Genomic DNA, 25,275 nt, shown 5'->3' with positions numbered 1-25,275 from the left:
GGGAAATTATTTAAAAAAAAATAGAACTTTTTAAAATTTCTTGTTAACTTTTCTGCTTTCACATATAATCAATATGTCATCTTTTTTTTTTGTACATGCTGTTTTTTTTATACAGTATAGTAATTTTGTATTTTATAGAATGTTAATTTAAATTATCCTATAACTTATCATATTAATATTTTAACATCTATACCATCATGGATGAATTATACAAATTTATTTTATTGATGAAAACGTCAGAATGAAAGATAGAATTAAATTAATTAAAGTTGATCTTTTGTGCTCTATTTGGATTACACAAATCTTAAATTGTAAATTTAAATTTATAAAAGAAGGAATGCATAGGTTGAAAGTGCCTTTACCAAACTAGCAAGGTCTGTATATGAGAGTAACAATTGTTGACCATTTTGGGAATCTCTATGTGTATATTTTGTTTCCCATAATATATATTATAAGTCATATTGTTCTCTCATAAAAGCTTGTAAATCAGAGCTAGTGCATCATGATAAAATGTTTACTTGAGTGTAATATATGACTTTTACTGCCCGTAGTTGTTCGAAGAAACGTTTACATTCCTTTACGTATAATATCATTTCTTTCAATTTGTTTTTGTTAGTTATTCATACACTTGCTCTTAATGTTTGTTAAAAATTTTGGAATCTTCGTTTTCTTCGAACGACTTCACAACTACTGTCCATTAATATTATTGTCTCTATGCTAGGATGTAAATAGAAAAAAATAAAAAAGAAAAATTACAATAAAATACATGGACATAAAAATAAGTGGTAATTATTACTTTTGTTTGGAATTTAAAGTATATTGAAATACTTTCAAAGTTTCTCTAACGATAGTTTGTATTAGACTACAATAAGATGTGTTATTAAGAGAAAGAATGAGAGAGAGAGAGAGAGAGAGAGAGAGAGAGAGGGAAAGAAGTTTTTAGTATCTTATTACGTCTCTCATCATATACATTATATGAAACAAGCAAATTTTAAAAAACAAACTGTATGAAATTGGTTTTATCTTATTGTCTGAAGGAACCAGTTGTCATCACAAATTTTAACTTTTGATAATAATATTTATCCAAGGAAATGAATGTTATAATCCACGATATAAAATTTTTTATTTATCCTTAAATTTCTGTAATCCATATCCTTTAGTATGTTAACAACTATTTTATCTGTTATATCTTATAGTGACAATGGATGTGATAACTTTAAAGGTAATTTTAAAATGTTATATATGTTTGTTAAAAGAAATTAATTCATTGATATAAATTATTTAGAGAAATCAACACCAAAAGATATAAATCTTATAAAATTAAGAAAATCTGCGCTAATATGAAATTAAGTAATTTTGGTAACATTGACAATATTGATGTTACTACAAAATAAGTTAAAAACTCTTCCCGTATTCGAATGGAAAAAGTTTATTTGGAAATGTAAAACGACCCTACTGCAGACTTGATAAATGTCAAAGAAACAGTCTTCATTTATTCACCAAACTACATAGTTTAAAGAAAAATACCAGTTATACACAATCACAATACAATTGGATATATTAAAAATGATGTGTAAGAAATCATTATATATCCACTAATAAAAAGAAGAAATAAATAGTAAAATTAATTCTAATTATACCCATACTTGGAATTATAATGGAGTACAGAGAATTGTACAGTTGTAAATACTTTTTTTTCTAACCATTGAAATGATAGAAACTAACTGTACTATTAGATAATATTATAGACTTGTTTACAAACAAGTAGAGTACCGAAATTGCTGTGATTTATTATGATGACGATGTCAATGAAGATAAATCATTTTTACAATATATACATATATATACATATATATGAATAAAATAATAAAAAATTATATTTATTTTTTAGGTAAAGTAATATGAAAAGAAATGGAATTGCTTCGTGAAGAAACATCTACAGGCAAATCATAATGATCTTGTTCAGATAACTCTGACAAATAAAAATATTTCTTCTATGAATAATTATCAATCCTTTGATTCTTAACTAGGTACATTTATTAAATCAATTTGTAAGGATTTATAGTCCAAATTAAATAATTTAATATTTTGTATACTATATATTTACTTATCATTATTTTCTATTTTCATTAAAATCATATGTTTTACTCTGTCGTATTTAAAAAATCGTGGAAAATCTATTTTCACATATTCTATGTTCCAGTTAAGATTTCGTCTTCTAATACAACGTAGAAATTCTTCATACATTGGAGCAACAGTGTCCATATTAGCAACAGTGAAAACATACCTTTTTTCCAATGCTATGTAAGCTATTTTTGAATCTTTCTTTTTTAAGATTTTGTCTAATGTGGTAACAAATCCATCCGTTATAACATCATCATAAATCACTGCAAACAAGAACAGTAATGCTTTTAATAACAAGTTTCATTTCATTCGGCCACAAGCTTACCATCCGCAGCTATGATAATATCCGTCACATCAATTTTTTCTTCTAAACTTTGAGACCATTTTAAATTTAAGAAATTTAATTCTTCTATATGGAATTTACATTTCACATAAGATATATTTCTTATGAAATTTCGCTTAACTACGTTTAATATTTCACCTAAATTAATATCTAGACAAGAAGAAGAAGAAGAAGTAAACAAATATTAATAATTGAATAAGACTATTTTCACGAAAGTACTATTTATCTCTCATCTATTATCATCACCTGTACAAATTATTTCTTTTGCTAGAAAGCTAGCAACAATGCTAGTTAAACCGACACCGGATCCTAACTCCATAATTATTTTTCCTTTAAATAAATCAGGGTTGGATAAAATATAATCGGCTAGTAAAAGGGCACCTCGCCATACTTGCAAGCCTACCATTCGCAATTCTGTAGATACATTGTGTTCTATAAAACAAAGAGAATTTTTACTATTTAAAGTAAACTAAATGAATAGAAAATGCATACCTATATATAAAATATTTTCTACATTCCTGTCTATATCCAGATCGTCATCTTGGTCATACTTTATTGCTCTTATATTTGATTTTAATTTTATCATATAAGATGGGCATTTAAAGATAAATTGAGTAACTGTACCTTATAATGAAGAACGAGCAATGATTATATTATAAAAAGAAATTAGTATATTGGGGGAACCGGAAAGTAATAAAGTTTCTGGGCATCTCAATATTTGTTTATTATTTATCATTTATCATGTACTTTAAAGTTGTGTTTGAATGTAATGTAAAAAACGACATTACTTGCCGCGATCCCCATAATACATGAGATAATTATGATAAAAATTAAAGATTAATAAACTTACTATCGCTACTGAGTTCTTTTGAATTCTTATCATTTTCAGTAAATATTTCTGATGTTATTTTATGAGCAGACATCTAAAAATAATATATTAACAAATGCACTTAAGAATTATGATTTTCTAATCATTATTAGAGTATGATTGTTATATAACTTTTTCTCGGCTTATGTGATCACTTAATAATATTAAACAAAATACTTACTTATTATAACGTTTTTAATATAAAAAAATAAACAATTGTATAAACAAAATTCTAAACGTTACCCTGACTTCACTGTCTAATGTCAAGAATATAAACTGATTGCTTTCTATTAATAGCAAACAGAAAAGCTTGTATAAGTACAATAAAGAGTATTTTAACTATAGAATAGTTGGCACATAATCTGACGTTCGAGGTCCTACGAAATCTTTATGAAAATTAAAGTTAAAGTTCGTAATAAAAACTAAATTCTATAATTTGCAATATAGAAATTTATTATTTAAGTACTTAAAAATCGCGCCAAAAAATAAATTGTATTTTTTAATTTTAATTCTTATATTTTTTAATTTATTAAACTTCGAAGCAAATATTAATCATTATACGAAATTCAAGTATATTATTATAATTTCTTGAAATAGTTTAAATGTAATTGTTATCTATGAAAAATAACACTTATTTATTTTATTTATAGAAAGTAACATATAATTGGAAAATTTTAAATTTTAAATTCGAATCTTAAAAACCGCGCTTTAAGAATGATCGTTGGTATGTCTTCCGCTATTAGTTATACTGTTGATTCTTGTTTTTTAACAACGTCTAATATATGTAAGTATTTAAGTAATAATTGAATTATCTAACATTAAATTAATTATTATTTTATAGTATAGAATATACAGATTAGATTTTGCTACTTAATTAGCAAATAAATATATATATATAGAGAGAGAGAGAAAGAGAGAGAGAAAGAGAAAGTGAGAGAGAGATATCATTTGACGCAATGAACATAATTTCTGATGATTCGGTAAGGTTATGACAAAAATTATAACTTTGTTATCGATTTTACGATAATGCAATAATTTAACTCTTTACGTCGATTAAATATTATGAAATACAAGGATGAATTTATATAACTATTAAGTAATACTTTTGTTTGACAATTCAAAAATATATTACACACCTGTTTACGCAGCTATATAAATAGTAATGGCGGCAATATTTAACTGTCGAAGATAGTGCATCAATGAAAAAATGATCTTGCTTATTACAATTATTAAATTGCATTTATTCGAGTTTAATTAATTAGATGTTATGAACAAAAATAAGAATAAAATGACACATTCTCGAATTACAATTAAATAAATAAATAAATATATCTGAAAATAAAAAGAAAAGTAAATGTAAAAAAATAAACAAGCGGAGTCATACTTTACTCGCTTTTCATCATTCCTAAATGAAAATATAGAAAAAAATCGTACTATGAGTAATATTGTTAAGAAAAAAAACAAGAGTTAAGGTTCTTTAAAAAGAATGATTTTAATCTATTACCAATATCGATGAACTACGTGTTATAGTTAAACGATTGATAAGAATCACATAGCTCCAAAAATAATAAAAGTGTAAGTATCAATAAATATGAACCTTGATACTTGTAAGTATTATGATGTAGAATTTGTCATTATACTAGAGATAATTTGGATCAACGGCGTCAGCCAATGAGTGGCTCCCACGATGAATAGGAGATGCCACGCGTTAACTGTGATTCTACTATATACATAGAACGTTATAGTCAGACAGTATCGTCCGCGTCGGCTCTGTTCCGTTCACTTGATTCGCGTTCTCTTTATATTCGTCTCCCCTTATTCACCTAACATTATTCTCCTTCTATAATTTATTTTTACGAATATTATACACTGTCAGTTAGTATATACATCTTTTTCTATCTTATTTAAATTAATTACAATTGTGTTAATCTTTTTTAAAACGAAATTACTTGCGTGATTTTGTTCTCTTTTTAATTTTATTTTCTCTTTATTTTATTTTATTTTATTTTTTTTCATCATTCGCAGTTACTTCCAGCTGTCTTCTTGTCCAGTGCAAGACTAGTAGTCGAACGTGATCATGTCAAAGATGAATGCCATTACGGCTATTATTTTGGCGGTTCACTGCCTAACTTACGCTATTGCAAAAATTGAGCTCGACGAAGGTGTATTAGTCATTAACGTTGACAATTTTGAATCGGCGATCAAAGAAAATGAATATATTCTTATTGAATTCTGTGAGTATTACTTTTTTCCTTTCTTCCTTTCGTTATGCGTTCTCGCCGCCTACGTATTTAAATCTGGACTCTTTATGACCTCCTGTTGCTTCTTACTTTTTATTATTCTTTATTTAATTATTTAATTAAGTTTAAATGCGTTAAAAAATTAAGACCAGATGTTCGACCCTTACACGTCATCACTCGCGTACCGGCTAACGACGTAACCATGTTCATTTTTTTGTTCGTTTATTTGTAAGTTTAATTAACAATATTGTAACATCTGTTTAGTCAATAATATTTATTATTCAAGTCCTACTTGATTTAACTATTAAATCTTATCTTTTTGCTTTTTATATAGAAAATATTTGTTAAACAGTATAATACAATAACGAAATAATTTGTGCAATATCAATTAGATGCACCATGGTGTGGACATTGCAAGGCATTAGCACCCGAATATGCAAAAGCTGCCCAACAATTAGCTGATTCTGGTTCGAATATTAAGCTAGCTAAAGTTGATGCAATTGTAGAAACTGAATTAGCAGAAAAACATGGTGTTAGGGGATATCCCACGCTTAAGTTTTACCGTAAAGGATCTGCCATAGATTACAATGGTGGACGTTTGGCAGATGACATCGTTAATTGGCTTCTTAAAAAAACAGGACCTGCTGCTAAAGATTTAACTTCAGTAGAGAAAGCTAAGGCTTTCATCGATGAACATGAAGTTGTAATAATTGGGTTCTTCAAGGTACAGATTATACTTTTCTGTTTAGGCAATTATATATAATATAGACCATTACATTTATTATTTTATATTATACAAAGGATTTAGAATCCAAAGCAGCTAAGTTATTTTTGGAAGTTGCCAATGCAGTCGATGATTACTCATTTGGTATTTCAAATGCCGAAGAAGTCTTGAAAGAATATGAAGTAGAAGATGATGCTATTGTATTGTTCAAGAAGGTAATATGTCATATGTAAATATATGCATATATATAAGTATTTAATATATTGATTACATATTATTTAATATTCTTTTAGTTTGATGAAGGCAAGAATAAATTTGACGGCGAACTTACTTTTGAAAATATTCAAAACTTTATCAATGTTCATTCTCTACCTATAATCGTTGATTTCAATCAAGATACAGCTCAAAAGATATTTGGTGGTTCCATCAAAAGTCACCTTTTAGCGTTTTTAAGCAAAGAAGCTGGTCATTTTGAAAAATATGTTGATGAAATTAAAGAACCTGCAAAGGAATTCCGTGGAAAGGTAAATATTAGAAATTGTAAAATATGTCCATATAAGTATTGGAATATAATATTACAAATTTATCATTTTGATATGTATTTAGGTTTTGTTCGTAACTATTAATTCGGATGAAGCTGATCATGAAAGAATCTTAGAATTCTTTGGCATTAAGAGAGACGATGCTCCTGCTATTCGTCTTATTAAATTAGATGAAGATATGGAAAAATATAAACCTGAAAATCCAGAAATAAGTAGCAAAAATGTTTTGGAATTTGTAACTGCTTTCGTAAAAGGCGAATTGAAGAGACATTTTCTTACTCAGGATTTGCCCGAAGATTGGGATAAAAATCCTGTTAAAGTTCTTGTTGGTACTAACTTCCATGAAGTTGCATTTGACAAAGAAAAAGACGTTTTAGTTGAATTTTATGCTCCCTGGTGTGGACATTGCAAACAGCTTGCACCTATATACGAAGAAGTACGTCCATTAATATTATTAAAAACCTTTTTCCTTTATATATTGACTTGTAAGATTTTATTAAATATAAAAATTAATTTTTAGTTAGGAAAGAAATACGAAGATAATGAATCTGTAGTGATAGCGAAAATGGACGCTACTGTGAATGAATTGGAAGATTTAAAGATTATTAATTATCCCACTATTATTCTTTTCAAAAAAGGAACAAATGAGGTATATTTTTATTTTCGTTTATTCAATGTTACAAATAGAACTTTTCATGCTTATTTTATTCTTTGTTATTTTAGGGTGTTGAATACAATAAAGAGAGAACACTCGATGGATTATCTAAATTCATTGAATCCGGTGGTGTATATGGTCAAGCTCCTAAGGAGGTTTGTGTTAAAAATACATAAATGTAAAGTCATATTTTTCACGTATTTAATCATTTATATATTTATTATAGGCTCAAGAAGAAGATGAGGATGACGATGTGCCAAGGAAAGATGAATTATAGGCGCACATAATCAAATGAAATAAAATTAATAATTGTCCCTTCTCTTTCCTGCATCCATTCAAAGAATTCTACGATTTCCTCTCAGATAAACATTCGTTTTTATTAAGATCTTTTTAAATGGTGCATCTACATTTGTTATTTTTAAGTTTTATATTTTTAAATCAAGGCGTCTCATAATGTACAATTTATTATTAAGGAAATAATTGTATTTTGTGCAACCTTTTGCAGGGGTTCTTGAAGTAAGTCTAGCATTGTTGTGAGTGGCACGAGATGTCCATATTATGATCCTGTTTAAAAATCTTTACTTCGATAATAACTCATGCAAAGATAGATATTAACTTATACGTTTTATATATTAATCTTATTATGATTCAGTGATTCCTGAAAACTTCAATGTTTTCAGATTGTGCCTGCTTCCGTTGTCGTGATATCAATGAGTGTGAAAACAGGATACTTAAATAATCTTTAAGATGAGTTTGGTACATCTAAGCCAATTTTTATTTTTATATAAGATAACTTATCGCGGTGAATAATATTTCGAAAATTAATACAGTAAGAATATTGCACAATCATGATATTAGAGGCAACGACTCGTATATATTATTACATTTCCATTACAGCATTTACATCAATCATTAACTTAATTGTCTTGAACTCTAGCGTAGGCAGCAAGTTTAATGTTTTCCTAAATTCGATGGACTGACAAATTCTAGGGAGCTAGAAATCGGATATAAATTGAAAAGAAAAGAAAAAAAATGAAATATATCTTTAAGTCTTTATTATATTATTCTTAATATATAAAATATTATTCTATAGTGGTTATTTTTTTTCAAATAAAATCCCATAAATACCCAATAATACTTTTTTTCGAAGCATGTAATGTTTATATACATGTTTTCACCATAACCAATGTTGCATATTAGAAATATGTGAATATAATATATATAATCTATGTATATAATGTTCTATTTATATATACGTTATTTAATTTTTACGTTATCGATATTCCGATTTAATATATAGTATTCAACACTTTGAGTGGTACTGTGTGTTTAATATATAGTTTTAATATTTTATTTTTAATTAATTCTTTTTTTTCATGTCGCTAGAATTGTTCGAATATGGTCGAAGCAACGAGTCCAGAATTTAAATTATCATCTTTGAATGACTTCATTCGTCAAGCCTTAATATTCACGGAGGCAGTAAAAGATACATTGCAATATGAATATGTAGAAGCAAACTATGCTTTGAAACCTTGGATAACTAAAACCATTGTTACTAAAGAAGTTTATAAGAATGATTGTATTTGCAATAAGGTACAAGTTTAATTTATATTTCATTAGTTAGTAAAAATATTTTTTTTATATAATTTTATATTTTTTAAATTAATTAGGTGTCATCTGAAAGTCAAGATCAAAATATTTCTGAAGGGATAGGCAGAGCAATACTGGAAGCGCAAAAGTTAAGAAAAAAGCTTTCATCGAACGTTTTGAAACAAGAGAAACTTTTGAAAAAAAAGGAATTGGATAAGATAAATGTACAGAAAGTATACAGTCGTAAATCAATAAAGTATGAAAATAAATTGAAATCTCCTGAAGAGACAAAATTAAAATCATTTAATAAAAATCCACAAAATGTTATCAAAACTGTATCGAAGACTGCAATATCAAAGCAAGATTCTACAGAAGCATCAAAATCATTATCTACGAGTAAAACAAATGTTAAAACGAATGTTAAACCAAAAGGAAAAAAGAATTTTCTTTTAGTAAACAAATTAAATATAAAAAATATACAATCAGCCAAATTACAAGATAGTAATAAAAGTAATAAAGAAATAAAGAATAATAATACAAAACCTGTTAATTTAAAAAAGAAACCTGAAGTTTGTGCAGCATCAACAAGTGAATTAACTAAATTAATAGAAGAACTATCTTTAGCATCATCCAAGAATATATCAACTATATCTACAAATATAAATAGAATAGATTGTCCATTACATGGAGAAAGTGCTCCGCTATGTACCGAAGAAATCTTATCAATGGACATAGTGGATGCTCTTAATAAATTTGGTATTCCAAAAGAAATGTTAAAAATATTTAGAACGTATCATTCTTACGTAAATTTTAAACATACACAGGAATCTGCGAATAATTTGCAACATCAAACAGCAGCAGCAGGATTTTTGAAAGAATTCAAACTAATGGTAAGCATAATATATCGAATTTATGTTATGGACAATTATTTTCTTTTTTTTTTCAGAATGAAAATGAAAATAATTATTCTGAACAAGAAAATAACGTCGCAAGCGTCGTTATGGAATCCTTTTCTGTATTAAAAAGTGTGTACAATGATATGATTGATATAGAAAAGATCGAGAAATTTGATAAAAGATTGGAATCTATTTATAAAATGCATACTATAACAAAATTTAATATAAATCCTAACGAAAATGTGGAACCTCATAAAACAAGATTAAAATATTCTGAGATTGCAGGATGGATGTCAAATGGAATTTGGAATAGTACGTGTATCAAGGACCTCCAAGGTATAAAAAAAATTATATTTATTTTTATTAATTAATTTTATGATCCAAATGAATAATTTCAGAAATGTCTAAAGCTTGCTGTATACGTTATAACGATGTCACACAGTTGTCGTCATTTTTTGAAAATCTGCAAGAGTTTCAACAGAAAAAATATCTCAATACGATAATAGAAATTTTGTTGAAAGATGTAATACCTAATATGGGACATTTTTTAAAACTAACAGATGATGCATATTTACAGATATATAAAATGATTGATATTGTGAGCCAAGGTTTAAATCCACAAAATCCAGTTTTAGTTAGAATAGAGGAATAGTTTTATGTAATTTAAATAAATTTCTACATAGTATTAGATCCTTAGAAAGTTGCTAAGGCAACATGTTTGATTTAACAGACATACTTATGTATACTGAGTGGATGTTTGCGAGCTTTATTATAATTTAATTACAATTTACCTTCTTGCGAGTGGATTTTTTTTTTTTCATTGATATAAATATATTTTTATAAATGATTTTTAAAATAATAATAAAAAAAGAATTAATCGTAATGTAAACATTTTGTATTTTATCATTGGCAAGTGGTATTCAATTTAATTATGACAAGAAAATTATTAGGAATTTGTAATACACGTAATGTAAAATTGCAATTTAGTAGAACGTGTAATTTTTCAGAGTTAGATTATATAAAACTAGGTATTCAATTAAGTCCAGCACTGATGCATAATAACATGAAAATAAATACTATCACACGAAGTACTCAGTACAGTAAAGTATTCGCTGCTCATGAGGTATTATATACATATGTTTAAATATATTTAAAGATAAATACAAATAATAACTAAGTGTATAATTATTTATAGGTAAACACAAATACTGTAACTTATAGGAATAATGGAATGTATCATTATGAGGGTGGTTGGCCAAAAGATATTAATATGAAAGAGGCAGAACAAACAGTTCGATACAGACGGAAGATAGAAAAAGATGAATTATATATTCATACCATGTTACAGTTATTACCTGTAATTATAACAGTTATAAGATTAATAAAAATAATTAATTTTCTATTAAAAATTAATTTTGTATATTTTGCATTATTTATTTATTTTTATTTTTAATTTTTTCAGCCAATGGAACATTGTATTTTACAAAATAATGTATGCGATATTTATGAACAATATTTTAATGATACGGAAGCAACGTCATTGATACCAAAAACATTTTCCCGTACAGTGAATGTATATCGTGATCCTTTGTCAGTAAAACGTCAGATAACACATGTTTCGTGGTCACCTGATCAAGGAACTCGTTTTGCTGCTAATTATTGTAATACTGATTTTAAAAATACAATCAATTTCAATCCTACATCATACATTTGGGACATTGGTTAGTAAATTACTTATATTAATATTAAATTGCATATAAACAAAAATAAAATGATTTTATTTACTTTCCAGAGAATCCAGGCAGTCCTTTTATGACTTTAAAACCATTTTGTCCGATTTTAACTTTAGAATATAGTTCGAAGGATAATAATGTTTTAGTTGGTGGTTTAATGACTGGGCAAGTAGCATTTTGGGATATAAGGAAAGGATGTGAACCTAATGAAGTCAGTTTAATTAATCAGAGTCATAGAGATCCATGTGATAACGTTTTGTGGATCAATTCGAAAACTGGAACTGAATTTTTCAGTTCTTCAAAGGATGGACAGGTTTAATATATTGTAAAAATATATATTCAATTATTAATCAATTGATTTTTATATTTTTATGTATATTGTAGATTAAATGGTGGGATACAAGAAAAATGAAAGTTCCTACTGAAACTTTGGTGATAGATTTAGAAAAACCTGAAAATCAAAATGTGGATCAGGCAACCGGTGTATCCGCGTTACAATTTGAACCTTCTATGAGTTCACGATTTATGTGTGGTCTAGAAAATGGTTATTCTCTATTTTATTTTTGTCTATTAATTTTTTGATCAATATCTTAATTATATTTACAATCTTCTCGTATACTTCAAGGTATGGTAATATCCGCAAATCGTAAAGGAAAAACACCAAGTGAAAAATTAGCAGTTAGATTTGAAGTTCAGTATGGTCCAGTAATAGGTTTAGTACGGAATCCAACATTTATTAAAAATTTTTTAACTATAGGCGATTGGACTGCTAGAATATGGTCCGAAGATTGTAGGGAATCTTGTATTGCTTGGACTCCGTAAGTATGATATAAGTAAAATATAAAAAGAAATATTAATTCTGAATGATTAATCTATCAGAGGTCATCGACAATTTGTAATGGGTGGTTCATGGAGTACAACAAGATTTTCGGTATTTTTCTTGATCAAAATTGATGGAACTTTGGATGTATGGGATTTGCTAATACAACAAGATACTCCGGTTCTTAGCATAAAGGTCATATTTTTAAATTTATTTATTTATTTTTTTTTTTAAATATATATAAAAGTCTATTTTAATTTTTAGGTATGCGATGAAACTCTTACTTGTGTAAGACCTCATGAACAAGGACAATTAATTGCTGTTGCTAGTAGAAATGGTATAATATATTTACTCGAATTATCGGAAGCACTTAAGATTAATCATAAAAATGATAAATTATTATTAACAGCAGTGAAGTATATTTTTATATTTAAAAATGATTCTCAGACTAGTTTATTCTGTATAAATTTATTTAATTATATTTGTGTATAGCTACTGGATAGAGAAACACGAAGAGAAAAAGTGATCGAAGCAAAAAATAGAGAAATAAGATTGAAAATGAAGTCTCTTCGCATTAATGTCGATTCAGACAGCATGAACGATCCTTCGAAAAGTAACAATCGTGAAGATTCGAAACAAAATGTTCTATGTTCAAAAGATGCATTAATAGAACAATGTGAACAAGATTATATAAGTATTATAGAAGCGGTAAGAATTTTGAATTTTATTTGAATTCCATCAAAATAAAATTTGCTCTTTTTATATTTTATATGTGACATTATTTTTAATTAATATTTTTTATTTTTTAGGAAAAAGCGAGAAGATCTGCAGAAAACGACGTTGAATTAAACAACAATGATATAAACGGTAATGAAATTATCAATTAGCTTAACAAATTAGAATAATTAACTTATGTTAATCTACATACAATTATGTGATTAATAAATATAGAAAGGAAAAACCTATTCATCCGATTAATCGTACTTTTCTACGAATGAATTTTTTCTAATACTATTTCGAAATCGATTTGATGTTAGAAAAATAGGTGGATTATAAGTGCATTATAATCAATACGAGTTTCTATACACAGACAAACACGAGAGCGGTAAACACCTGCCGTTTATCGATCTATTCACATTTCCGCGAGTAGTATGAATAAATGTGAGTTTAGTTCTTGTAGGCCATGCAATCAGTTTGGTGTCGTCTGTCAAAGTGTTAACCACTTTAAACGTGTATCAAAAAAATAAAATGAATATTGTCAAATAAAGTTCTATAATTTTAAAAAAATATTAACAGAAAAATATGTACACTCTATTATTAAATTTTTGTAAAAAATCGATATTTTAAGAGTACCAAGAAATAGATCAGTGATAGAAAACTTCATTTAAATCTTAATTATGAGCGTTATTATATAAATAAAATTTATACGCTTTTATAGTGACAAGCAAATAACGATTTATAATAATACTTTTTACATACGTGACTTAAGGAGATGAAGAATTGCCGAAAAAGTTTTATTTTGTTATAAAAATCTAAATAACAAAAAGATTAACAATGTCAGAGAAAGATAAGACACGTTTGGTGCGTAATTCTGATTGGACGTCTGATTTAAATGCAAGTAGATCAGAAAGTGAAATGGAATCAATCAATCAATTAACACTTGTGAAAAGAAAAAAACTAGAGAAGAAGAAAAATGCGCAAAGATTTGAAACTAATGATCGTAAAATGTTACTGAGTTCGAAAAAAAATGATTTAAATGATTCTCTGACAAATTCGATGAGCAACGAATCGGATATAAAAGCAGGAACGAACTCAACTCCTTTTCTTGTTAATAGAAAAAAATTAGAAAGATCTAATAATTTAAAATCCGTTGATGTGGTCGTGGACGTTCATCAACGTTATGAAGAAACGATACCAATGAAATCATTAGAAAATGATGTTGAAATTCTTGACTCCAAGTTAACTGAAGTATCAGAGTTAGAAAATTTGTCTTCAATTAATAATTCTCAAGAAGACTCTAAGAAAAAGATCAAAGTTGCATCGAAAGATAATTTTGTCACAGATACGATAGAAAAATTTGAAGACAATGACGAAGAAACTATTTCAACGCCTGTCCTATCATCGAGATCTTCGCAAAATTTATTAGAAGAGAAACCACGTCGTAGAAAACAATGGGAAACAGTACGTCCTATGACAAATGAAGTTACGAATTTAAAAAAGCCAGCTAGGAAACGTTGGTCCAAAGATACCAGCGTTATTCGTTTACCCGAAACGTTAGGTTCTTCTTCACCGATAAACGAAAATATTTCAAAGACTTTAGAAAGTTCAAGAATACTACCGATACCAGCTCCTAGATCATCTTCGACTATTAAATCAAATTCACGTTTTACTTTTGAAAATGAAGCATTCGTTTCGGAGAACGAAGAAGTATTGAGAATTGAGAGAGATCATTTTAGAGATGACACGAGAATTGAAATAAGAAGGATAAGTGATCAAACTGATACACCTTCCTCGTCTCAAAATTCGAAAAGGAATTTTTCTAGAAAACAACAAACAACGTCGATTATAAAAGATACTCAAGATTCTAATGTTTCTTCGTCGTCTATGAATAAGACCTCAGATTTATCTAAAAGAAGAAGAAGAAGAAGAAAAAGTTCTCTTTGTTCGAATTTTTCAAAAAGTATCGAAGACATTTCAAATGATAGATTGCAATATGTGATATCAGAAGACGAATTAATTAATGATGATCGAGATAATGTATTAAAAAGGCAGACAAAAATTACGAAATATTCGAGTTGTGAAAGTTTTTCAACGAATGAGGAGAAACAAGAAAAAGAAGAAGAAGAATCTTCATCTAGAATGTCGATTGATAAAACTTTATCTGAAAATAAAAAGAAGAAAAATCATTTAACGAAAGAAGAAAAATTGAAAAAAAAGAAGAAAAAGAAGAAAAGAATTGAAGTAATAAAATACATCCTAATTACGATTCATAAAGCTGATATGCTTGAAATTGATTATGTGACGAAACATCCTATGGTTAAAGTACATATTATTGAAGCAGAAACTGGTAATTATTTAAAAAATCAAAATGATAACGGTGGAAGTTCTTATCTACAGCCAATGATCACTGAAAAGTTTGATTTTAAGGAGAATAGATCAATGATACCTATTTGGGAAGAGGAACTTATATTTGAACATGATTTTAAAATGATTATGAAGACTGCGAATGAACAAGTTATTATTTTTTTTGAAATTGTTGATCTATTGAGTTTCGCTGAAGCTAGCTTCAACTACGATAGGTTTGGCAAGTTTTCTGATTTTATTTCACATGTTCAATTTAATCAAATCTGTTATGTTTTATAATAATCGAAATTTCTTGCGAATAGGTAATGAAGGATGTTGGTACAAAATAGCCTGGGCATTTTTAAAAACAGTTGGAACGAATAACGCGATACACGTTGACAAAAAGATCAGATTGCAATTGTACAGGCCTCAGAAAAGTATAAGAAACTTTGGTTCAAGAAGATGTGAGGTGAAAACTATTATTTCTTATTTTATTATATCTTTTTTTATGACAAAGTTCTTAAAGAAATCTTTTTAACAGGTTTACAATTGGTGGAAATCGAATAAAAGAGACAAATACCCAAGTAGTCTTTACGTCACTGTTACATCAATAGATCCACCGAAATTAGAACCAGTATTTTATCAGCAGCTCTCTTTCGACGATATTTTGGATATTGGAAAAGAATCTCATAAGTTATCGGTGCAATCGTCAGAATTAATTAATTTACCAAAATGGACGAGATTGGCTGCCCAATCTTGTAAAATACCGAATGAGAAATGCTTCGAAAGTGAAATTAGTGAAAATGGATGTTTCTTTCTTGCCTTTAACAACGATGGCAAATATTTAGCTTGCGTTTTTTCCGAAGAATATGATTATCCTTTAGTAGTATATGAGGTATAATGATTTTTTAAAATGATTAATTGCAACGAATGTCTTGTAACATTGAATGAATTTTAGATTGAATCTACTAAAGTTCACGTTCGATTTTCTGGACATAAAACGTTCATCTATTCATTGAACTGGTCGCCCGATGATCATTATTTACTTTCTGTTTCATCGGATCAAACAGCTCGTATATGGGATGTTCGTAATAAAATTGTACAACACATTCGAGTAAGTTGATAAAATTAATATTTTTATAAATATTTCTATTATATAGAATCCAAAATTTTCCATGAAATTTTTGTTTAGATGTTACCTCACCCTTCTTACGTTTACTGTGGTAAATTCAATCGAAAAAACGCATCTATAATAGCTACAGGATGTTATGATCGTGTTACAAGAATATGGACGAGAGATTCGAAATCAAAGAATTACGAGCTTAGTCAAGAGTTAGAAACACATGAAGGATTCGTTAATTCTTTATGCTTTCTCAAAAATGGTAATCTTCTAACAGCTGACAGTGTTGGTATGATTATACTGTGGACGGTGAAAAAAAATCGTAGAATGTCTTCTAGGAAAGAATGGTACTTGTCAAAAAAGATAAAAATTCGTGAAATCGAGAATATCATAATAAACACGATTATTTTGCATCCACTCGAATCAAGATTGCTCGTTCATTCGAGAGACAATGGTCTGCGAATGATAGATCTTGCTGCTGGTGTGGTATTACAAAAGTATGATGGTTTGAAAAATCAAAGGTATTCTTTTCTTCTCTTTCTAAACCTAAATATGTTAAGATTATGAACTAATTAATTATAATTATCTTGCAGGATACAATTAACAGCATGTATCTCACCCTGTGGTGGTTTGATTTTTTGTGGTGGTGAAGATTCGACTTTGAACGTGTGGAATTTAGAAACTGGTAGATATTTGGCAAAATATACGATAGAACGAACCTTCAGAGCAGTAACTTGCGTTGATTACCATCCTTACGATCATGTATTAGCATTCTCGAGTTTTGGAAGTCCTGCTCCAGTTAGAATTTTCAAGTTTGACAAGAATTCAACAGGAAAGGATATAGGTTTGTCGATGACGATGGAAACTGAGACAGGAATGGGAGATTATAGGATTGATCTGAGCTTGAATCTTCCAAATGTTTCTGTCAAAGAAAGATCAAGATCAATGTCAAATGGTAGACGACAGGAATTATTAAATGAAGGAGAATTAAACAGTTTTCGATCCGCTCGAAGTCGTAATTCAACGATCATGAATATTTTTCAAGACGAAGCAAACGAAAGAAGGTACGAGAGTGCAAAATTAAAATTACAACGACTGAAGGAAACTGAAGAACAATTAAAAAGTCGTAGCACAAGTCGTTTGTATAACATTATCGAGAAAATCGATAGAATACTTTCGAATACGTCCAGATCGTCGAATGATCTTGAATCAGGTCGAAGTTGTCTTTTTAAGAACCAGGATATATATAACGATAGAAAGAAATTATCGAAGAAATTATCTTCTATGAAAGATAATATCGAAAATGATCGTTCTAGTTCGTACAATGAATCCAGTTCTTTGAGTTACGATGACAAAGAAAAGATTGAGCTAAAAACGTTTCACGTTTTGAAAGAAAATTATTCGGATCTCGATATTGATGGGAGAAGATCAAAAAGTGCTAAGGATTCAAGAAGGAATAAAATTGTTCAAGAAAACACACCGAAAGCTTTTTCCGATGGTGCACAAAGTTCTAGAAGGGGTCAAGTTTTTTGTAAAGAAATTTCGGACGATCGTTTTGATTCTTTGAATTCTGTGATCAAGCAAGAAGTTCACGAATCGAAGATTATTTCTTCTACTTCACCAGAAAGTGCTGGCACTTATATCGTAGAGAAAGCTGAGTTTGAACAGAATCATGATTTGAATTCCATGAAAACTTCAGCTAATGAAAGATCTTTGAATGATAGTGAGAAAACTTTTGTTAAAATGTTAGAAAGTGATAGTTCGCTGCCCAGTAATGCTACATTCACTATAGAAAACGAGATTCCTATTCCTAAACCAAGAAGAAACAAGTTTGTATCTTAAAAAAGAAAAATCAGAATTATCCAATCTATATATTTAATTATACAATTTGTAGAAATATACTGCTGATGATTATGAAAGTAGTTTAAATCATATAATAATCATTTCAATGGTTTTTCACTGTATTATAATATAAATTGATATAACGTAAAGTAAGTAATAAAAATACTAATTTTACAGATTTTTTTATTTACATTAAACTACTTTTCTAATTAATTGTATATATTTTAATATCAGTTTTTGTTATGTATTGTTATATATGTCATTGGAATTAAAACAGTTAACGTAGATTGGAATTTTTTCGGATATCTTCTTTTTTTTTTTTTTTATATAAAAAATGCGACTGTTTCAAACGATAGCAAAATTTTTTACTAACCTAATTTTTCTACCGTTTTTATATATTTTATATTTGTATATGATATTTCTTTCAAATCTCGTAAGTGTTTCTTTAGGAATGTATTTGTTATTAATGTCTTTAATTACTGGTATTGATTTGGTGGATATAGAAGAAATTGATGAATCAATGCAGGTATGCTAATTATACATTCTGTATACGTATTTTATTTAAATGTGTTTGAATATAAGATCAAAAAATAACAAATGTATGATTAGAATGAAAAAGTTAGTGAAAAAAATTAAAAATGGGTAATATATTAAGAGGTTTGGCTGCCGTAGGCGTTACTATCATTTTCTTTCCATTTTTATTAATATTTAATTTTTATCTCACATTTATTACTGTGATCTTTAACATTCTGCAATTTACCTATATATTTCTAATGATCTTACTCGGTGGTTTACCAGATAGTACTTTAACAGATTAAAAGGTGAAAAGAAAGAAACAAATTATATGTATGTATACATTTTTACTAATAATTTATAATAATAGGGATATTATTTTTCAGAATTCCGATGAGGTTACATCCAATGATTTAAATTAACGTCATTTAATTTTCTACAATATCGACATTCACATTGTTTAATAAGACTGAAATATTCTAATTCAATTCATTTAAATTTATTGGAAAAATATGATAAATCTATAAAAAAGCAATATGTAACTAATGCATTTTAAATATTATATTAATTATTAGTTCTCGTAATATTAATCAATTTTTTGTTTGAAGTAATCCGAAATATTACGCCTTAATGCTAGCAACGAATATCTCGGAAATGCAGTTTGTAAGTCACATCAATAAAAGCTCACAAGTCAACTTTTCTCGTAACTAAAATCATCTTAATAAGTACCGGGACCACCAGTGGACGAGAGTGTATAGTGGAGAGAATACAATATTCTTTGATAGTATTGTACCGTCATCGCGTTAAATACCTACTCTCGTCCACTGGTGGTCCCGGTACTTATTAAGATGATTTTAGTTACGCGAAAAGATGACTTGTGAGCTTCTTTGTAATTTTTTATTTTTTGGTGACATCTTTAGTTAAAAATATATTCTTAATTTCTGATGCGAGAGAGTGAGAGAGAGAGAGAAATAAATTGTTTTATATTACCAAACCTGAATTGTTAGGTAGTTTTTAAATATTGCGATCTGTGTTATTAACAAAATGTAAAGTGTACAAAAATTGTTATTCTCTGAAGATAATGCAAAAATATTAATTTTCATCTATCTATACAAAAAGAAGCACACATATTACAGTTGTATGCAGTGGGTGCGACAATTTGTGTCGCGTTCTGTAAAGTTAAAAAATGTATCACACACGTTTGAATATTTCGAGTGTGTGACACGTCAAGCATGAGAAATATGTTTATTTAAGTATGAACATCTTAATAATGTGGGAGTAATCTTGGCCGGGCCATATTTTTAAGGTTATAAAAAGTGTGCTCCTCTTTCGATTTCTCAACAATCGTGTGATATGACAACAATGGTTTCGCTAACAAAAATTACGTTCGTCGTAGCCTTTTACGGTATTTATCATTTATTTATTTATATTATATTATTATCTTTTATATTATTACAAAATTTTGTTATTATTCAGTAAAATGTTAATTACTTAAAATTAATGTTACTGTAAAAATAACCTCAAATACTATCGATCGATAATTTATTGCTTGCTTGAACTTCTCTTAACATGATTTAGATTCCTAACTTTAATAATATTAAGATCCTATTTTCTAATCTCATATTAATAAACTTTTATACATGAAAACATATTTGACAGTGTAAATTTAATGTATAAAATAATTCACTTTTTTTTTATATTTTCTTATTGAAATACAATCTAGCTTTTTCAGCAATTTTTATGCATACTACTGCATCTCGTGTCCTTGAGTTAAGCGATAGGTGAGAATATATTTATATAATTTATTATTTCCTTAAACTAACAAAATATTTACATACACTAAGAACCTTATTTACAGATTTTTGGAAATTCATAAAGATGGACAATGGCTTGTGATGGTAAATATGAAAGGATGAATTAATAAATTAGATTTTATATAAAATTTCTTTTAGATGTATGCACCATGGTGTGCACATTGCAGAAGATTAGAACCAATTTGGTCTCACGTAGCGCAACATTTGCACGCTACATCAATACGTGTTGGCCGTGTTGATTGTACACGATTTACAAGTGTTGCACATACGTTCAAGATTAAAGGCTTTCCTACAATATTGTTGTATGTATATGAAGAGAAATATTCGATGTCTAAAAATAGTTGTAATTAAATTTTAAAGTACAGTATTATATTATTCTGTTGATATAGTTTAAAAGGAGATAATGAATTTACATACCATGGAGATAGAACAAGAGATGAAATAGTTAAATTTGCATTGAGACTAAGTGGTCCTCCTGTACAAGAAATTACTAAAAGTCAAAGCTTTGATACCATTAAGAAAGAGCGTGATCTTTACTTTTTATATGTTGGAGAAAGATCAGGGCCGTTATGGGTAAAAAATGATTATTTTTTAATTCATGTTTTCAATTGATTTTACTCTTTTAAAATTGTATTAATATTTATATTTGTAGGAGTTATATCACAAGACTGCAGATGTGTTCCAACCGCATGCATTTTTTTACCAATCTCATCCAAACGTTGTTAACAGGCATGCACCTGTGGAAAATACTCCAGCATTATTTGTATATAAAGAAAATTTACATTATAATTTTACCGGTAGATAATATGTACATTATTTTTTAATTGAAAAATTATAAGTAACTATAATGTATGATATTTGATTTTAGGTCACAATATGACCAATATAGAGAAGTTAAACGAAACTTTATACAAGTGGATTAATGCAGAACGTTTCCCAACGTTTCCAAAAGTAACAAGAGGAAACATTAATCAACTTTTCTTGACAAATAAAAATTTGGTTTTAGCAGTTGTAGAGGAGAATCAATTAGAAGAGGTCTCACCTCGTATGATTGAATTTCGAGACATGGTTGAATCTGTGATTAAGAGAAAGCGAGAGAAATATCACGAGTATGTAATCATTTAATGTAAGAATTGTTATATAATTATTGTTTAATTGTCTACATAAATTATTCTAACATTTCTTTTTTTATATATGCGTTCTACAGCCATTTTCAATTTGGTTGGATAGCTAGTCCTGATCTAGTCAACAGTATAGCTATGATGGTTTTACCGTTGCCAAGCCTAATTGTTATTAACACTACTACAAATCATCACCACATTCCAGAGGATGAAACAGAAAAGTTGACGCCTCATGTGATAGAATTGTTCCTAGAGCAAATTCGCAATGAAAGTGCTCCGGTATTACTAATAAAAATCTATCTTCTTTTTTTTCTTTTGCTTTTATACGATACAAACTTATACGAAATATTTTTAGCGATATGGCGGAAATAGTTTATTAGTACGCATCTATAGATCATGGTTTGAGTTGAAAACAACACTCGCTGCTATGTGGATGGGCAATCCTATTTTAACAATGGTATTATTTGGCTTGCCAGCTGGTTTTCTTTCATTAATTTGTTACGGCATTTGTTGTCCGGATATTTTAGATGCCGATGATGAAGAGGAAGGTAAATATATTGTACAACAATATTTTTTATACACTTCTTTTATAATTTAATTAATATTATTATCGCGTAGAACATACTGGAGGAAGCCATATGAAAAAAGATTAAGAATTACCAAAAATGTGTGTCCTATAAATGAATAAAATAACAAAGTCATCATTATATTATGTAAATATACATATAACGTTTTGCAGAATTTTGGAAATTAAATAGGTAATGTATAATCAAATATATTTAATTATAAACTTATGTGTGTTAATTAATTATATATTATATAAATTATATAATTATATATATTATATAAATAATAATATTATTTTTATATGTTACTGAATGTTTAATTATGTATTAATGTAGGTATTATCCCAATTACTCTTTGGTTGGCAAAAATCAAGAAAAGAGAAGATCTATTAAAATATTTTAGCATTTTCATTGTGGCTTCATCTTCAACTATGATTGTAATTGAAAAGTACTTATATACATTATTACAACTTCATCTTGGCCAAGTAGAATATACATAAGACAATACAAAAAGTAAGTTTTCATTTCAGTCTTTTGAAAGTTAGTTCTGTGATTTATATCTTTTAATTTATTTATTTAAACAAATATTCGTGTGAGATATAAGGAAAAAATTACACTTTATATATATATGTATCTGCATTTAAAATCAAAGATAGACTTTTATATATGTCAATTATTTGACATACATTTAAGGTACTATTAAAAATAATCGTATAAACGTTTTATATACATATATATATATATATATATTAATTGATTAAAATTATTATGAGAAAAATTTTTTTAGACAAAAAGTACAAATTATACGTTATATGTATTTTAGGTGTATATTATACTTACCTACATCGAATAAAATTAACTATAATTTCATGTATATATTTTGAGAGAGATGGCTTAAACCAAAATTATAAAGAGACAAATCAAATTTCATTGTCTTATTGAAATTACAAAAAAATACTGATTAAATAACAATACATTAATAATATCATATAAATTTTTTATATTAGCAGCATAAAAATTAAACAGAAAATAGTCAAGTCAATGAAGTATAAATACACAATTTGCTGTAATGCTATTTATCTAATAATTAAACAGAAAATCATTTAAAATAACACAAATATTATCATCTCGAAGGCTATAAATCATCATCGTCAGAATCTAATGCTGCTCTTCGTCTATCAAACTGTAACAGAAATTTTTATTATTAATTTATTATTACTATTATGAATCAATTAAAATCTTTTTAAAGCGTATGTTAACCCTTTTGCTGTGGACAGTGTCTTTAGGCACTCAACCATAGTTTCTGTCTCTCAGTGAACAGCATCTTTAGGTGCAATGTTTATTTGTTATTATCAACTTCTCAATAATGCACATTCATGGCTTTTTTTGATGTATACGTTTCTTATTCAGAATTTCTTTTTAACAAAGAACGACTCACACATCATGCCTTCCGTGCGGCCGATCTCCGACAGTCATGCCCGCTGCTCAGAGAGCAGTTCATTTTTGAGTGTCTCGCAGTGAAAGGGTTAAGAAAAAAAACAGTACATACCTTAACAACTGTTCTTTTTTGTGTTTGTTGATTTATACTTTCTAGCAAATTGATTAGTTCTTTTTCTCCTAATTTGTTAGATAATTGTCCACGTTGAGCCATGTTCAAAATCATTTCCTCTACCATTTTTCCTTTCTCTGGTTTTCCAAGGCAAAGTGTGTTCACTAATTTTTAAGCCAAGGTATGTACTATCATTATTTTATTCTATTTTAACCATGAGTTATCATTCCAAATACAAAATTCTTACATCTTCCTCTAGCTGCCTGATCCAGTACTTGGGTAAGAATTGAATTACGCATATCTTCCATTTGCTGTCTTTTTTCTTCCATCGCTTGCTTATTTTCCACATTTCCTCCCTAAAATATAAGTATATTTATTATTTCAATAATTGTTTCAATACTTGTGTCTACTTATTATTTTACTATTATTTCTTATTTATATACATTTTTTATGTGTGTGTGTTTACAATGGTTTTTTAAATGGTCGATAATATATTAAAGGTTAACCTTCAAAAGTCAAATTTTTTAGGTAGAATTTTACCGCTTATTTTATTTTAATATGTTACAAGAGAGAGATATTGAATCAGATTAATTTATACACTTTTTAATAATTTTAACAATTTATCTTGAGACAGTGTAATAATAGATATCTTGGAAAATTACCTTATATTGAGATTGCAATTGTGCTAACCGTTGTTTGCGAATTGCTTCTAATTCTGGATCCATTGTTTTTTTTTAATACAATATTTTTTAAGTCACTGAAGAATTATATATATATATATATTATAAATTTAATGTAGGAAGTATAAAATAATCTGCAATATTTAAAACTACACGTTGAATCGACACTAGGGAAACTGTGTTTCACGAACAAAGTCGCGAATATTACCGAATATAGTCAAATCGATTAAATATAGAGCATACTTCAGATCGCTAGATTTATATATATATATAACTCTTTAGGATGGTTGCATTAATCGATTGTTCGAGAATCGATTTAATCGATTATTCGATTATTATTTAATATTCAAAATTCCAAAATATCAAATTTCATTCGATTTAATTTCAATTTTTTTTATTTGAGTTTGTTGACAAATTTTTACATATATTCTTTTTAAATCATTTTTAAATTATATTTTTCTGAAACTTCTTA

The 25,275-nt window shown here is 27.7% G+C and overlaps 6 protein-coding genes across 10 annotated transcripts; 4 read left to right on the top strand and 2 right to left on the bottom strand.

Moving 5' to 3' along the window:
- Nucleotides 1-88: 88 nt before the first annotated feature.
- On the bottom strand, nucleotides 89-5,021 carry LOC106789934 (methyltransferase-like protein 22). Of its 2 annotated transcripts, none has more exons than XM_014754507.1 (6): nucleotides 4,933-5,021; nucleotides 3,318-3,390; nucleotides 2,960-3,091; nucleotides 2,714-2,899; nucleotides 2,450-2,617; nucleotides 89-2,387 (listed from the first exon to the last, which is right to left on the bottom strand). In XM_014754507.1, exons 2-6 carry the CDS (start codon nucleotides 3,388-3,390, stop codon nucleotides 2,104-2,106), a joined length of 843 nt encoding a protein of 280 aa, XP_014609993.1. In that variant the 5' UTR covers nucleotides 4,933-5,021; the 3' UTR covers nucleotides 89-2,103. The 2 variants fall into 2 exon arrangements, with proteins under 2 accessions (XP_014609993.1, XP_014609992.1); XM_014754506.1 differs by lacking the exon at nucleotides 4,933-5,021 and adding an exon at nucleotides 4,472-4,586.
- LOC106789932 (protein disulfide-isomerase) lies at nucleotides 4,037-8,336 on the top strand. Of its 2 annotated transcripts, none has more exons than XM_014754503.1 (9): nucleotides 4,037-4,119; nucleotides 5,361-5,569; nucleotides 5,968-6,299; nucleotides 6,377-6,514; nucleotides 6,593-6,823; nucleotides 6,906-7,277; nucleotides 7,362-7,490; nucleotides 7,565-7,651; nucleotides 7,723-8,336. In XM_014754503.1, exons 2-9 carry the CDS (start codon nucleotides 5,413-5,415, stop codon nucleotides 7,771-7,773), a joined length of 1,497 nt encoding a protein of 498 aa, XP_014609989.1. In that variant the 5' UTR covers nucleotides 4,037-4,119; nucleotides 5,361-5,412; the 3' UTR covers nucleotides 7,774-8,336. The 2 variants fall into 2 exon arrangements, with proteins under 2 accessions (XP_014609989.1, XP_014609988.1); XM_014754502.1 differs by lacking the exon at nucleotides 4,037-4,119 and adding an exon at nucleotides 5,102-5,210.
- A 2,520-nt stretch (nucleotides 8,337-10,856) lies between these two features.
- Nucleotides 10,857-14,105, top strand: LOC106789931 (dynein intermediate chain 2, axonemal). 2 transcript variants are annotated; one of them, XM_014754500.1, is made up of 11 exons: nucleotides 10,857-11,105; nucleotides 11,178-11,339; nucleotides 11,445-11,703; nucleotides 11,775-12,028; nucleotides 12,100-12,259; nucleotides 12,341-12,533; nucleotides 12,595-12,730; nucleotides 12,800-12,946; nucleotides 13,028-13,243; nucleotides 13,345-13,402; nucleotides 14,025-14,105. In XM_014754500.1, the coding sequence occupies exons 1-11, from the start codon at nucleotides 10,914-10,916 to the stop codon at nucleotides 14,069-14,071; spliced, it is 1,824 nt and encodes a 607-aa protein (XP_014609986.1). In that variant the 5' UTR covers nucleotides 10,857-10,913; the 3' UTR covers nucleotides 14,072-14,105. The 2 variants fall into 2 exon arrangements, with proteins under 2 accessions (XP_014609986.1, XP_014609987.1); XM_014754501.1 differs by lacking the exon at nucleotides 14,025-14,105 and having other exon boundaries at nucleotides 13,345-13,822.
- LOC106789929 (jouberin-like) lies at nucleotides 14,066-18,734 on the top strand. Its single transcript, XM_014754495.1, has 6 exons — nucleotides 14,066-15,839; nucleotides 15,922-16,067; nucleotides 16,140-16,493; nucleotides 16,557-16,712; nucleotides 16,791-17,239; nucleotides 17,312-18,734. The coding sequence occupies exons 1-6, from the start codon at nucleotides 14,090-14,092 to the stop codon at nucleotides 18,558-18,560; spliced, it is 4,104 nt and encodes a 1,367-aa protein (XP_014609981.1). The 5' UTR covers nucleotides 14,066-14,089; the 3' UTR covers nucleotides 18,561-18,734.
- A 1,368-nt stretch (nucleotides 18,735-20,102) lies between these two features.
- Nucleotides 20,103-23,686, top strand: LOC106789933 (protein disulfide-isomerase TMX3). 2 transcript variants are annotated; one of them, XM_014754504.1, is made up of 12 exons: nucleotides 20,103-20,478; nucleotides 20,797-20,854; nucleotides 20,932-20,971; nucleotides 21,026-21,189; nucleotides 21,277-21,460; nucleotides 21,540-21,684; nucleotides 21,756-21,996; nucleotides 22,095-22,287; nucleotides 22,364-22,556; nucleotides 22,627-22,766; nucleotides 22,911-23,087; nucleotides 23,398-23,686. In XM_014754504.1, exons 1-10 carry the CDS (start codon nucleotides 20,427-20,429, stop codon nucleotides 22,659-22,661), a joined length of 1,305 nt encoding a protein of 434 aa, XP_014609990.1. In that variant the 5' UTR covers nucleotides 20,103-20,426; the 3' UTR covers nucleotides 22,662-22,766; nucleotides 22,911-23,087; nucleotides 23,398-23,686. The 2 variants fall into 2 exon arrangements, with proteins under 2 accessions (XP_014609990.1, XP_014609991.1); XM_014754505.1 differs by lacking the exon at nucleotides 23,398-23,686 and having other exon boundaries at nucleotides 20,806-20,854; nucleotides 22,911-23,194.
- On the bottom strand, nucleotides 23,498-25,016 carry LOC106789936 (programmed cell death protein 5). Its single transcript, XM_014754508.1, has 4 exons — nucleotides 24,786-25,016; nucleotides 24,371-24,479; nucleotides 24,124-24,287; nucleotides 23,498-23,757 (listed from the first exon to the last, which is right to left on the bottom strand). Exons 1-4 carry the CDS (start codon nucleotides 24,846-24,848, stop codon nucleotides 23,710-23,712), a joined length of 384 nt encoding a protein of 127 aa, XP_014609994.1. The 5' UTR covers nucleotides 24,849-25,016; the 3' UTR covers nucleotides 23,498-23,709.
- Between the last annotated feature and the right edge of the window lie 259 nt (nucleotides 25,017-25,275).

The sequence above is a fragment of the Polistes canadensis genome, unplaced genomic scaffold (genome assembly GCF_001313835.1).
Source record: "Polistes canadensis isolate GaletaPanama2010 unplaced genomic scaffold, ASM131383v1 scaffold_208, whole genome shotgun sequence".
Lineage (NCBI taxonomy): Eukaryota > Metazoa > Arthropoda > Insecta > Hymenoptera > Vespidae > Polistes > Polistes canadensis.
The sequence above is the reverse complement of the archived record's forward strand: the minus strand, read 5'-3'. Positions and strand labels throughout refer to the sequence as shown.

What these genes read in the sequence shown, in the direction of transcription:
- LOC106789934 (XM_014754507.1), bottom strand. Translation starts at nt 3,390, where the DNA reads ATGTCTGCTCATAAAATAACATCAGAAATATTTACTGAAAATGATAAG. An exon ending in AGAAAATATTTTATATATAG is followed by an intron (nt 2,900 to 2,959) that starts GTATGCATTTTC and finishes TTTGTTTTATAG; the next exon opens with AACACAATGTATCTACAGAA. An exon ending in AAAAGAAATAATTTGTACAG is followed by an intron (nt 2,618 to 2,713) that starts GTGATGATAATA and finishes CTTCTTGTCTAG; the next exon opens with ATATTAATTTAGGTGAAATA.
- LOC106789932 (XM_014754503.1), top strand. Translation starts at nt 5,413, where the DNA reads ATGTCAAAGATGAATGCCATTACGGCTATTATTTTGGCGGTTCACTGC. An exon ending in CAAAGGAATTCCGTGGAAAG is followed by an intron (nt 6,824 to 6,905) that starts GTAAATATTAGA and finishes ATATGTATTTAG; the next exon opens with GTTTTGTTCGTAACTATTAA. An exon ending in TTGCACCTATATACGAAGAA is followed by an intron (nt 7,278 to 7,361) that starts GTACGTCCATTA and finishes ATTAATTTTTAG; the next exon opens with TTAGGAAAGAAATACGAAGA.
- LOC106789931 (XM_014754500.1), top strand. Translation starts at nt 10,914, where the DNA reads ATGACAAGAAAATTATTAGGAATTTGTAATACACGTAATGTAAAATTG. An exon ending in CCATGTTACAGTTATTACCT is followed by an intron (nt 11,340 to 11,444) that starts GTAATTATAACA and finishes TAATTTTTTCAG; the next exon opens with CCAATGGAACATTGTATTTT. An exon ending in CTCCGGTTCTTAGCATAAAG is followed by an intron (nt 12,731 to 12,799) that starts GTCATATTTTTA and finishes TTTAATTTTTAG; the next exon opens with GTATGCGATGAAACTCTTAC.
- LOC106789929 (XM_014754495.1), top strand. Translation starts at nt 14,090, where the DNA reads ATGTCAGAGAAAGATAAGACACGTTTGGTGCGTAATTCTGATTGGACG. An exon ending in ATCCTTTAGTAGTATATGAG is followed by an intron (nt 16,494 to 16,556) that starts GTATAATGATTT and finishes AATGAATTTTAG; the next exon opens with ATTGAATCTACTAAAGTTCA. An exon ending in AAATTGTACAACACATTCGA is followed by an intron (nt 16,713 to 16,790) that starts GTAAGTTGATAA and finishes ATTTTTGTTTAG; the next exon opens with ATGTTACCTCACCCTTCTTA.
- LOC106789933 (XM_014754504.1), top strand. Translation starts at nt 20,427, where the DNA reads ATGACAACAATGGTTTCGCTAACAAAAATTACGTTCGTCGTAGCCTTT. An exon ending in GGCTTTCCTACAATATTGTT is followed by an intron (nt 21,190 to 21,276) that starts GTATGTATATGA and finishes CTGTTGATATAG; the next exon opens with TTTAAAAGGAGATAATGAAT. An exon ending in TTCGCAATGAAAGTGCTCCG is followed by an intron (nt 22,288 to 22,363) that starts GTATTACTAATA and finishes AAATATTTTTAG; the next exon opens with CGATATGGCGGAAATAGTTT.
- LOC106789936 (XM_014754508.1), bottom strand. Translation starts at nt 24,848, where the DNA reads ATGGATCCAGAATTAGAAGCAATTCGCAAACAACGGTTAGCACAATTG. An exon ending in AATTGCAATCTCAATATAAG is followed by an intron (nt 24,480 to 24,785) that starts GTAATTTTCCAA and finishes CTTATATTTTAG; the next exon opens with GGAGGAAATGTGGAAAATAA. An exon ending in TCAGGCAGCTAGAGGAAGAT is followed by an intron (nt 24,288 to 24,370) that starts GTAAGAATTTTG and finishes CTTAAAAATTAG; the next exon opens with TGAACACACTTTGCCTTGGA.